This window comes from Apium graveolens, chromosome 4 (assembly GCF_009905375.1).
Source record: "Apium graveolens cultivar Ventura chromosome 4, ASM990537v1, whole genome shotgun sequence".
Taxonomy (NCBI): Eukaryota; Viridiplantae; Streptophyta; class Magnoliopsida; order Apiales; family Apiaceae; genus Apium; species Apium graveolens.
The window spans coordinates 106,641,290-106,654,844 of NC_133650.1; the positions used below are offsets into that span (position 1 = coordinate 106,641,290).

At 37.6% G+C, this 13,555-nt stretch overlaps 1 protein-coding gene across 1 annotated transcript; it reads left to right on the plus strand.

Annotated features, from left to right (window-relative positions):
• The first annotated feature begins 214 nt into the window (after positions 1 to 214).
• On the plus strand, positions 215 to 1,714 carry LOC141718792 (uncharacterized). Its single transcript, XM_074521175.1, has 2 exons — positions 215 to 388; positions 864 to 1,714. The coding sequence occupies exon 2, from the start codon at positions 892 to 894 to the stop codon at positions 1,564 to 1,566; it is 675 nt and encodes a 224-aa protein (XP_074377276.1). The 5' UTR covers positions 215 to 388; positions 864 to 891; the 3' UTR covers positions 1,567 to 1,714.
• The last annotated feature ends 11,841 nt before the right edge of the window (positions 1,715 to 13,555 follow it).

Sequence of the window (13,555 nt, forward strand, 5' to 3'; positions counted from 1 at the left end):
TTTTAGAATTTCCGATTACATAATTAAAACTGTGGTGGTAGTCAAAAAAGAAAGCGGTTATTCTATTATATACCGTGAACACACAATTACCATAAAATATATAAATTTAAATTATTATTTTTTATAATAATAATTGCATATATAAAATCTAAAATAATTAAAATGACTCAAACTTATAAATTTATGAACTTTGTAAATTTAGGCAAAAAACCCAAAAAAGAAAAACTAAAAACTAAAAAAGTCAAGCTCGCATTCTCTGAAGATTGAAGTAAGAAGCGATCCTCTAGAACATTCGCTTGCTCAAGTTACCCCTCTATCATCTGTATAGGTTACATGTAGACGGGCGCTTATACACATCCCACCCTTTCTAATTTCCGATTTATCCAAGGTAATCATTTTTTTCCCGTATTTCATCAATTACAGTTACAATTTATTGTCATCAATTTATTTGATTATCTTTCAATTAGTTTAATTATTTTTGGAATTGATAAATTCTTGAGATTTCGTTATTTTAATTACAACTAGGGTTTCTATATGGTCACGATTGAATTGGGTTTTCGGGTTGGATTCGGGTTTGATCTCTATGTTAAGTTCCTTTTTAGTAGGTATAGTGTTTTCGATTAAATTTCGATAGTTGTTTAATTAATTGGATGATTTAGGGATTTGGTTTTCGAGATTGGCGGTCACCTGTTCTTCGAGTATTTTTCGTTACTTTGGTTGCTTATACCATATGTTTCGATTACGTAGTATAAATAGCTAATTAGGAATTGGTTCTTAAATAGCTAATTAGGAACTATAAATTTGTAATGAAGCTAATAAATAAACAGAATGCTAATTTTAGGTTTCTTCGGTAATGTATTCAGGAATATTAGCGCGAGGTATCACAATTACATGGCAAATGATATTGAGGAGTCGAGTAATAGGCCTCCTGTAACACCTTCTTCTACGGAAACTAGCAACATTGATGCTGGGGATTTTGAATGCAATATATGCTTTGATTTGGCTCAAGATCCAATTGTCACTCTTTGCGGTCACCTGTTTTGTTGGCCGTGTCTGTATAGATGGCTCCATCATCACTCACATTGTCAAGAATGCCCTGTTTGTAAAGCCCTTGTAGAGGAGGATAAGTTGGTTCCACTCTATGGGAGAGTAAAGTCACACCACACTGACCCTAGATCTAAACCAATTCCTGGAACTGAAGTTCCTAGACGGCCAATGGGTCAAAGACCCCAAACTGCGTCGCCTCCCGAAGCAAGCAGCTTCCGTAATGTTGGATTGGGTCACATGGGAGGTTTTGTTCCCATGGCAACTGCAAGGTTTGGAAATTTTGCGTTTTCTGCCGGTTTTGGTGGTTTGTTCCCATCCATTTTTAATATTCAGGTTCATGGTTATCCAAATGGTAATGGGTATGGTACACGTTTCCCCCATGGGTTTTCTGGTGGGTATCATGGGTTTCATGGTCCTAGGGCTCCTAATACAAGTCAAGGAGTCCGCGAGAATAATGTTTTGAAGAATATCTTTATTGTCATTGGTCTTCTCGTGATATTCTCATTGATCTGGGGATGAACGATGTGTTGTGTTATATTGTTAAAGTCTTTAGAATTGTCTAATCATGTCTGTTCCTAGAGGTTTGTTCATATAACACTTTGTCTATGTTACTGTCAAAACGAAACAGTATCCATTAGCTGTGCAATAAATTACTTGTTTTTCTTTAGCTGTGCAACTTTTGATGTTTGTTGTTCTCTCCTCCAACACATTACTTCTGTTTCTGTATAGGCATTTGAACTTTTGCTTTGAGTTATAACATGTGCGCTTCCAATTGCTTATAGAAATTATAGAGATATCAGTGCTTACTGCTTTATAGCTTGACCGCGATTTATGGTATATATTTATTGTCTTGCTTTTGATATTGTTCCACCTCCTACAGTGCTTCAATACTTTTTTTTTTTGTGCCAAGTGATTCTATACATTTTAAAAATGGTGGTTGGTTTCTTGGTGTTATACTGTTATGCCCTAAAATATTAATATTGATAGGAACAGAATGTGTAATTATACAGTAGAATGGTGTGTTTATATGTTCAGGCTTGTGAAACCTCATACTAGGCCTTACCTGCTATTTTGTTTTATGTGGATATGTATGATACACCATCATAATCTTCAGAATCCATGGACGATATATAATAAGTTGATAATCACACTTTAGAAAATCCCTTAATCTCCCTCTGGAAATTTTCTCAATTATCAATTGACAGAGTACAGTTGTAAACAATTTAGGTAAGTTCCTGTTATATTTCATCGTTCTCTTGTCTTTTAAGATTCTTTTCTTCCATGCTGAAGTCTGCAAGGGATGTTAGAAAGTCAGAACTAGGTTGAAAATTTATACTAATCTTAGTTTCCCCTTCCATCTTATAATTTTTCTAAGTAACCTTCTTAACAAGGCATAGTTAATAGAATTTGAAAAATTATAATGTGTTCGTATAAATTCCTAAATTTTGTGTTGACTTCCAACATTTCTGAATTGACTTGAAATGAGGAGAACGTTATGAAGAGTCCTAAAATTTTAAGCTGATTATAACTTATAAGTCATAAGTTGACTGATAAGTAGGAGCCAGAGAGGCCGTTAGAAGGGTGATCAAGCGATGGAAGGCTTGTTTAAATTGTTTTAAACTTTACTTGGTATTAAGCGAAAGTTCTAACATAGGAACTGGGAGATTGTATCAGGTTCATGTATCAGTTTCTTGCTTCGTATCACTGTCCATGGTTTCTCAAGTTTAAGATGGTGTATGATAAGTTGTATCTGTCAAGGTAGCTAGGAGTATGTGTTTATGATGATATGTGATAAGTTTTTAAACACCAAGATGGCTTCTATGAGGGAGGTTTGACATGACTAAACACGGAAAAAGACCATTGCGCAGATATTTATTATGATTATGTTGCTATCAATATTTATACCCGAGGCACCGACAGTGAGTAAACCTAACACTTCTTGTAAGAAGTATAGAAGCATGATAAGAGCCTAAACATTACTGAAGAACAAGACAAAATATATGCCTTCCTTTGTGGTCAAACTATATAGCATTGACATAAATCATATGAACATATGGTCACGTAGACTCGTTTTAATTGGAAGTAGAAACCCTGTATAATTTTTAGTAGGAACTGTAGACGGTTATTTAAAAAGGTTGGGCAATTATGATAATTACAGTCCAAAATACGAGGATAATCCTTTGCTCTATATTCTTGGAGGTATTTACAACTATTCAGTGAAGAACTCGAAGATGAATGTCAAAATTACTCTCATGGCTTCTGCAAGAGAGTGAAGAACTCAAAATTTTTTAATCTGCAGACACCTAAAAAATATTGTATCAAGTTGCAGGTCTTTCGTGAATAAAACTCATACTTATTCTTATGCTCCAGTTTCTCTACTTGAAGCATCCAGTTAAAAATTATCAAGTTTTTAAATATATCAATTCCAACAAGTGTTGCATACTTATTTTTGAAGTTGGTGGTACCTAAATTTATGGCCTTGGGAACTCATTTTGACCACTTTGAACATGCCTCCTACTTGATAAATATATTTCAGTAGTGGATGTTCTCTGATACCTACTAGTTTGCTGTAGCCTGTAAAATGAGAGTTGGTACTTATAAAATTGAAGGAAGTGTGAATAAAAAAAATGAAGTCAACCCCTTTTGAAATGGGTTTGAGAATTAAAAAAAAAAAAAAAAAAAACTTCAAGTTAAACATGGATCCATAATGCAGGTACGTAGGAAGAGTAAAATGTTGTCAGGTAGCTCATTTCATTTCTAAGTCGCAGACTGCCCTCGAGTCTTCTAACAAGTAATATAAAAAAATGAGACTAGGTACAAGTTCTACCTAGTCTACGGTAGAACCATATGAGTGGACTTCCATGCTTGATGCTTCAAACTTCAAAGTTAAATATGCAAATTTATGCTGAACAATGATGTTTTATAACAAAAATTATCTATCATGTGTAGTATGAGAGACTAGCGTCAGGTGCTTGTTCTCATGATAATGGGATGGATCGATTATTGCTCCGTTTTTCTTGTTTCAATACTGGAATTGGCATTATTAATAGGGCATGTGATTTGCACATGCTGTCCAATTATTTTTGTTTTATTTTCACATGTTGCAGTCATCAAGTCATATTATCTCTTCTAATACATCTAAAATAGAGGTTGACAAATCTTGCGGATTATTATATCTTTGGTTGACAATATATGATTGCCAAAAAATTGTTTACGAAGGTTGTCAAAACTTGACAACTTCCTAAAATAGTTAAAATAAATATATAAATGCAAAAAGTTTATATTAATAATATTTTTTTTAGTTTATGAGTCATTTACAATTTAATTTAAGGGAGCACATAGACAACACTTAAAGATTGCTAATTATTGGAGTAGAATGTTGTCAAGTTGGTATAAAATTGAATGAAAATAAAATATTAATATGTATGATGATTTAGCAAAGTTGGCAATTAACTTGACAACCCTTTATTGGAGAGACTCTTAAGGTCTTCTTTTTTTCTCTCGGGTTTTAATTTGCTTCACTAAATAAAAGAGGTTGGGTCGTAACAGTCGCTGATCATTTGTACCACCAAGTCATGAGTGTGCTACTAGTTTGTCAATAGCTCAGTACATCAGGATCAGGACTTTAATTTTATTAGCATGTTTCGGAATGACAAATGTGTGAAATCATTTTCTCGAATTCTGAGAAATTCAATCCCCTAAAATAAATAATATGTGTTGCAACCCACAATATAATAGAAGTTAATTTTACATAAAAAATGATGGTCATTTTTCTATCTTTTCCCCTATGAATAAAAATATCAAGCATATATATAATGGTACATTGACATATTTGCATCTGGCAATTAAGAGCACCTTATTCTAACGTGATACATCATGCATATGCTGGTACTTGCTATAAAACAAGGAATTAACACTTGTGCACAGTTGTATGGTATGATTCTTTACATTATTTTGTCAATTTTTTACTGTAAGTTTTATGCTTAAGTTAACTATTTTTTTTGCTATATAAGTATTTTATAAACAGACGGACGGAATTAGTACCACTGGGACGTATATCCCACGAGCAAAAATAATGGCAAATAACTCGCAGAAAAGGACTAAAACAGCAATATCTTATTTCAGAACCATAAACTAAAATTACAATTTAATAATACAAAAAAGAGATCAAGTTGTTGTTAAGCCTGCCGCCTAAACCTTTGATTAGTGAAGATTTTTTCTCCCACAATTTATTTAACCGAGTAAAGAATTTGTTGGGCTGAGCATTTATGGTCTCGGTTATGAATGCGAGAATTCCATTCTTTCCAAACTATTCTTTTCAAACCAGAATGACCCGCAACTGAAAAGAATGGGTTTTGAGTCTTTGTGATTTTGGGTCTTTAACTTAAGTTCACGATCGGTTCGACCACAATGATGAAATAATGATAATACTAATTTCCTTGCTTTACGGAGTAAGATTGGATATGTTAAGTGATTAATAATTTATAATTTATGGGTTCAACTTTATATGACTCCGTTAATATTTTAGAACAGCTAATTAATTGAAAGTCTATAACATATTAAAAAGAAGAAACTCTTTGTTTTACTAAGAAATATTGAGAAAATTCTTCAAATCACAGTAAAAGAAATCAAACATCAATCTTGGAACGTCTGGATCAACTTTTGAAGATGATGATGATGGAGTTGCTTTTGTTACTACTAAATAGTGAACATGAATCCTCTTTGATCGAGTTAGAGCATGTGATGGAGCCCGCCTTCCTCATGCAGTTGCTTAGTAATAATATCTCAATAATCTTAAATTCCCCCTTCCTGCAATTACGTATCTGCATATGAACGCTACATGTGGTGACTTAGATGAAGCCTTTCGTGTCGCGTTTTGTTAATTAGGGGACAAGTGTGGCCGTGCTAACTGTTTACATTTAATGTCCCCTCTTTTAATTAATTACACTTAAATTAGGATTTAGTCAAATTCACTACTATTTTCAGCACTACAATATTTATGTTTGTGATCTGATACAGTAGTTGTATTGACGGGTTTTGGAAATGCTAGCTTCATTGCCGGTACTAGCATCACCGTTGTAGGCTGTGGCCTGCTCCAATTAACTATTACTACTATCTATTTTGTTCATCCTATATATTGCTTGAATTTTGATTACTAATTATTTTATTGAACGGCGATAATGTGATTTTCCATGAATTTTCGAAATAATTTTACATATTCCACCACCAGTCTAATTTGATATTTTCAAGATTATGTACATATATTATGGCAGTTAATACAAACTAACAAACCATGTACTCGACGTGGACGGCTTGATTATCTGACATTACTTTTGCTTTGGGAGTAATGATCTCCATGTATATACTGTTTGATTTCATGATCAATACTTTTCACGTCAATCTCACATTTCCTTTTTACACGTTAATTTAAATCAAGTATAAGTATTCTTGAGAATAAACATTTCATTGATAAATTACATATTTATTTCCGGTTTATTGGTACTTACGAGTATTTCAATCTGATTAACAATTCAATGAATTACAAATTCGTTACCGGTTTATTGATATTTGGAGAATTTCAATCTGATTAACGACAATGATGATAATTAATCTTGATAGGGTATAAGCGACCCGGTTAGGATTCAACCTAGATCCAAAGGTTATCAGGCTCAATCGATGAACCAAGACCCCCCTCTTCCACCACCTATTTCTGTGAAAGGAATCCGTAGTTTTCTTGGACATGCTGGTTTTTATCGGCGTTTCATCAAGGACTTTTCGAAGATATATAAGCCGTTGTGCAACTTGCTTGAGAAAGATGTGCCTTTCAAATTTGATGATGAATGTTTGACGGCATTCGAGACTCTTAAGAAGAGTTTAATCACTGCACCCGTTATTACAGCACCGGATTGGACAGAGCCTTTTGAGATGATGTGTGATGCGAGTGATTATGCGGTAGGCGCAGTTCTTGGGCAGCGCAAGAATAATCTCTTTCATGTGGTCTACTATGCTAGTAAGACCTTAAACGGGGCTCAAATGAACTACACCACTACTGAGAAGGAGCTCTTGGCTATAGTCTTTGGTTTCGAGAAATTTCGATCTTATCTGCTTGGGACAAAAGTGACAGTATTCACTGATCATGCGGCCATTCGCTATTTGGTTTCCAAGAAGGATTCGAAGCCGAGACTCATTCATTGGGTGCTCTTACTACAGGAATTTGAGTTAGAGATCAAGGATCGGAAAGGTACTGAGAATCAAGTAGCTGATCATCTCTCTAGATTGGAGAATCCCGAGTCTACTTCACAGGATAAGACATTGATCAACGAGTCTTTTCCGGATGAGCAGTTGTTCGCAGTTTAGGAGGAAGAGCCATGGTTTGCAGATATTGTAAACTATCTTGTCAGCAATATTTTGCCTCCTAATTTGACCTCAGCTCAAAAGAAGAAGTTTCTGCATGAGGTGAAGTGGTATATGTGGGATGAACCATACTTGTTTAGACAGGGAGCTGACCAGATCATCAGGAGATGTATCCCGTTCTGTGAGACGGAGGGGATATTACGAGACTGCCACTCCACAGTTTATGGTGGACACTATGGTGGTGAGAAGACGGCAGCTCGTATTCTGCAAGCAGGTTTTTTCTGGCCTACATTGTTTAAGGATGCTCATCAGTTTGTTTTAAGGTGTGACCGTTGCCAACGAGTGGGAAATTTGACGAGAAAGAATGAAATGCCGTTAAATGTGATGCTTGAAGTCGAGGTCTTTGATGTTTGGGGAATCGATTTCATGGGGCCTTTTGTCTCGTCCTGCAACAATCAGTACATCTTGCTGGCAGTCGATTATGTCTCAAAATGGGTAGAAGTCAAAGCTCTACCGACAAATAATGCAAATGCAGTGTTGAATTTCCTTCATAAGCAGATTTTCACAAGGTTTGGAACGCCTCGGGTAATCATAAGTGATGAAGGGTCGCATTTCTGCAACCGTAAGTTCACTTCTATGATGCAGCGTTATAATGTGAATCATCGAGTTGCTACTGCCTATCATCCGCAAACAAATGGTCAAGCGGAAGTGTCTAACAGAGAGATCAAGCGCATTCTAGAGAAGGTTGTTTGTCCGTCAAGGAAGGATTGGTCTTTAAAGCTCGATGAAGCTGTTTGGGCTTACAGGACAACATACAAAACTCCACTTGGTATGTCCCCGTTTCAACTGGTGTATGGTAAGGGATGTCATTTATCGGCGGAGCTTGAGCATAAGGCCTATTGGGCGTTGAAAAAGTTGAACCTGGATCTAGATGCAGCTGATAAGAAGAGAATGCTTCAGCTCAATGAACTTGATGAATTTTGGCTCCAAGCGTACAAGAACAACAAAATGTATAAGTAAAAGGTGAAGAGGTGGCACGATAGGAAGCTACATCCTAAGTTATTCGTGCCGGGGCAACAAGTTCTCTTATTCAATTCTCGTCTCCGACTTTTTCCTGGGAAGTTGAACTCAAGGTGGTCTGGACCTTTTATTGTCAAAACTGTATTTCCACATGGAGCGGTGGGAGATTTTTGAGAATGATCCGGACCAAGCATTCAAGGTTAATGGTCAGCATTTGAAGCACTACTATGGAGACACGGCAAACCGAGAAGTGGTTAGTGCCGTTTTGTTGTCAACTTGAGGAAGGTACGCAACGTCAAGCTACTGACGAAAAAGAAGCGCTGCGTGGGAGGCAACCCATGATTTGTTGTTACAGGAACCCTTAGAAGTTAATAACCTATCCAAAACCACAAAAAAATCAGAAAAACCGGGCTTTAAAAAATTTTCCAGTGACCCCCTGAGCGTCCATTTAGCAGTGCCCGCTCAGCTCTACTGAGCGACCGCTCAGCAAGTTGAGCGCCCGCTCGGCTGCCAAAATTTTTTTTAAGTTAATACAAATACAAAAAAAATTCAGAAAAATAAAACACAAAATTCAGCCATAAAACCCACAACCTATTCCCCATTTCCCCATAATTTTTACCCATAAACCCACTCCTATTCAAATTTTACCCTAATCCAATCCCTATATATACATACACCTATCCCACATATCTCCCACACAACTTCTACACTCAAACTCTCTCCCAAACATAAAAACACAGTTCTCAAGCACTTTTATTCAGATTCAATGGCACCCAAGAGAGCAAGAACTATCGATAGCAGCAGCACAGTCCCTACTGCTGATTCTTCGAGGGGTACTGCTGCGAGGCCTCGGTTGAATGACAGGGCTGCGGAGGAGGAGTACACTAGGCTTTTGGGGAAGCCGATTCTGAAGGAGAGAGGATTTTTGCCATCGGGGAGGGATGGTGAGTTGCTACCTATGATTGCAGAGAAGGGGTGGATAGCTTTCTGTGAGTCGCCTGAAGCAGTGCCTATGAGCGTGGTTCGCGAGTTCTATGCGAACGCGAAGGCCGAGAAGAATGGGTTTTCTGTGGTCCGGGGGATGATGGTTGATTATCACCCAGCGGCTATTCGCCGTGTGATTGGGCAGCGAAAGAGGAAGCCCACGGAGGAGAACTGAAAAGAGAAAACTGCTGAGGATTTTGACTTGGATTTGATTTGTGCTACTCTCTGTAGGCCGGGCACAGTTTGGACCTTCAAGACTGGAACTAATGAGAATCGTCACTTTCCGGCGATCGCAATGAACAGGTATGCCCGTGCATGGAATGCGTTTATTTGTGCTAATATTCTGCCTTCTTCGCATGCACATGAGGTCACAGTAGAGAGAGCACAGTTGTTGTGGGCAATTTTGAATGAGGAGTACTATGTGGACCTTGGTGAGTTCATCTACCAAGGAATTTTGAAGTTTTTGAGGGGAGCTAAGCACATGAACATCCCTTATGCATCCACGGTTACGAAGCTTTGCCGAGCGGTGGGAGTGTATTGGCCGTCTCATGAGCAGTTGCAGTTGTCGGCCGCTCCTATTGATTCTGGGACTTTGAATGGGATGCAGGAGTGGACCGGTGATGAGCCCGAGGAGCATGGGCTGGGTTATCGCCTTCCAGGAGGGCGTCCAGCACGAGGTGATACTATGGTGAGGCCGAGGCATGATGAGGCTGGTTCTTCGAGAGCTCAAGAGGGTGCTGGGATGGCTGATGCCCAGTATAGGAGGCTGTCACGGAGGATGGATGCTATGTACGAGACGCAGAGCAGGTTTGCTCAGGAGCTCACCCTTGCGCTAGGGACTGCTTTTCGAGGCCTTGGAGCTGACATCCAGTGGCCAGTTTTTGGTGAGGACTCTGCATATCTGCCGCCTGATACTCCACCCACTGAGGGTGATGATGATGATGACTCCGAGTAGGTATACCCCGTGTTCCTTTCTACTACCTTCACTGGGGACAGTGAAGATTTTAAGTTTGGGGGTGGTAGTTAAGGAATATTTTGTGTGTGTGTCATATAGCTGCATATTCATGATAGTTTAGTTCATATAGTTGCATAATTTTTTGCCATATAGTTTCTTTTTATTATTTAGTTTTATTTGTTTATCATATCATGTAGCTCATGCATATGCCATGATCCCTTTTGCGATGATTTACCGACTGATTTGTGATGTTGATGTGAGTGTAGTGATAACATTAAAGTGACGTTGAGTCATGTAGGTTGATATGCATGCTAGAAGCACTTGTATTTTCACTAAGTCTTAGAGTATGCTTAAGGACTAGATTGTTGTTATGATCTGATTGTTTTCGAGGTTAATCTATTTATTATGCTTAGAATTTTATAATAGGTTCTTAGTGATAAAGGCATGAAAAAAAAATGGAGTAAAAATGGAATTTGTTGCTAATTGTGGCTAGGCATCAATTGGCTAGTAGTCGGCTCGTATGTTATGCGAGTAGTCTAGGGTAGAGCAAGATGGAGCGAAACGCACTTGCTCAGAAATTTTTTTAAAAAAAAAAGAGAAAAAAAGGAAAAAGAAATGGAAAAAGAAAAAAAAGAGTATGTGTGTATGCATAATTGATCATGAGTGGGCTCTTTGGTATTCGAGTTATTAAGTTCTTAGGGGACTTTGTGCCTAGTGACCTAAGGCTTTTAGAGTCTGGGATCCGCTTACCTAACGCTCGCTACATGGATACCATTGTATAAGTCTTTTGTGGACCTCACTCATTGCACGGTCAAATAAGCATGGCTGTTATGAATAAAAAGCATTATTCCGTAATAAGCTCCAGAATTCTTGTAGTGTTATAAGTCACTTTGTGCCTAGAATTTTTATTCTTTGTATAATCATGTGATTGCCTTGATGATAGTTGAGTCATAATAATTGGTCTAGTTCCGAAGCATATCTATTAAGCATCTGCACACACCACGTTTTTGGCGGTATGTTCGTGTGCATGATTTGATATCTCTTTAGTCGCTTAATTGCATTTGTTGAGATGTTATAAGTTAATTGGTTTGTTCGTAGTAAGGGGGATCGCTGCATTTCATATAGATTGCATTCATGCATGTTTTTATTTGTTTTTTGAGTCTGTGACGCTTGAGGACAAGCATCGATTTAAGTTTGGGGGTGTGATAAGTGGCATTTTATACCACTTAGAATGTCTTAAAAAAGCTTAAATTGGTGTCTTGAAATCAAGTATTTTGTGTATTTGATGTGTTTTTCTAGTATTTGTGCATTTCAGGGTATTAGTTGCATTTCAGGGGAGTAATCATCAAGAATAAGCCTTGGCATGTGTCTAGCATTGCGAGAGGGAAGAGAGGAGCAGATTACAGCGAAGAAACGGAGCAAACTCAGAAATAATCCAATAGGGATTTGAGCGCCCGCTCAGCAGCTGAGCGGCCGCGCAGGAAGCTGAGCGCCCGCTCACCTATGCTGAGCGGCCGCGCAGGGTCGGGAAAAAAAATATTTATTTTAGACTTCTATTTCTGTTTGGCTTCCAACTTTTATGTAATCTGAGTTTTATGGGACTTCTATATAAGTAGATTCAGAGACGTTTTCACGGGGTGGAATCGTTGTATTAAGCAAAGAGAGAAGGAGATAAGTAAGAAGACCATTTTATCACACCGCAACGAAGAGGAAGCATATTTTCTTGTGATTCTTTATTTCGTTGTAACGTTGGATGCTAGTTTTATTGCTTTGAACCTATTTACTCTTGTGATGTACTCTGGTTTAATATAATTAGTTTAGTTATTATTCTCTTGTGTTTATTTATCATGTTTTCATATGAACCCATGATGACGATAAGTGCTATCATGGGCTAATCGTGATCATGGGATCATAGAGGATTTACTATGGAATTCTTTAGTTAGTTGTTTAATACCTTAGTGTGTGATGATTGTATGATATCTAGTATTGGTTGTGCGTATTCGTCTTATGTGCGTCGCGAACATATAAGATAGGGTGTTAATCTCTTGTGAAGCGACGGTGGATCTTGAGATTTAGAACTTGCCATGCTAGCATAGGTTCATGTATGATGTTGTATGATTAGTGGGTAACTCTAACTGTTTTATTCGCCCTGTATAATCAAAAGGAATAACTTGTGCTTAAATCATTATGTTGTCAATTTCTGTAGACATATAGGGACTCAACATAATTGATGTCTATTCAACTTCTATCTTAATTGTGGATGTTTGGTAGAATGGTATTAGTACAATGAAAGTTGGCTTTTATCAGTTTCGTGTTATTCGATTAATATCATCACTGTTGCATGCTAAGGGTAATAACAATGACTATTGAAGGAAGTAGTAATGAAGTTGTGATCTCATGAGTGTTTTAATATTGTTAATTCGAAGTGTTAATTAAGTGGTTAATTTTAGTAGTTAATTGTAGTTAATAATTAGTTAACAATTCTAAGTGTTATTGTCTTAACATTGAGAAGTAATCATACATTGGTGAGTGAGTTTAATTGAACATAATTAGTCTGAGTCTCTGTGGGAACGAACTAGAAAGTATTCTATATTACTTGCGAACGCGTATACTTGCGTGAATATTAGCGCGTGTTTTCGCCCTAACAGGTACTCTGATATATTTGCTTGGACCCAAAGAGACATGCCCGGGTTGGATGAATCCATAGCAATGCACAGCTTGGGCGTCAACCCAGAGAGGAAACCAATCAAGCAAAAGAGAAGAAATTTTTCCCCAGAGAGGCGGAAAGCAATAGATGAAGAAATTGAGAAACTACTCAAAGCTGGGATAATATGCGAAGTCAAGTACCCGGAATGGTTAGCAAATGTTGTGATGGTGAAAAAAGCAAACGGAAAATGGAGAATGTGTATCGACTACACAATCTTGAATAGTGCATGCCCCAAAGACCCCTACCCCTTGCCAAATATTGATCAATTGATCGACGCAACGTCCGCACACGTAATGCTGAGTTTCATGGATGCCTATTGGGGGTACAACCAGATCAAGATGAATCCCAAGGATATCTTAAAGACAGCCTTCATCACCCACAGGGCGGTCTATGCCTATGTGATGCTGCCTTTCGGATTGACTAATGCGGGAACAACCTACCAGAGAGCAATGAATAAAATCTTCAAAGACCAGATTGGAAGGAACTTG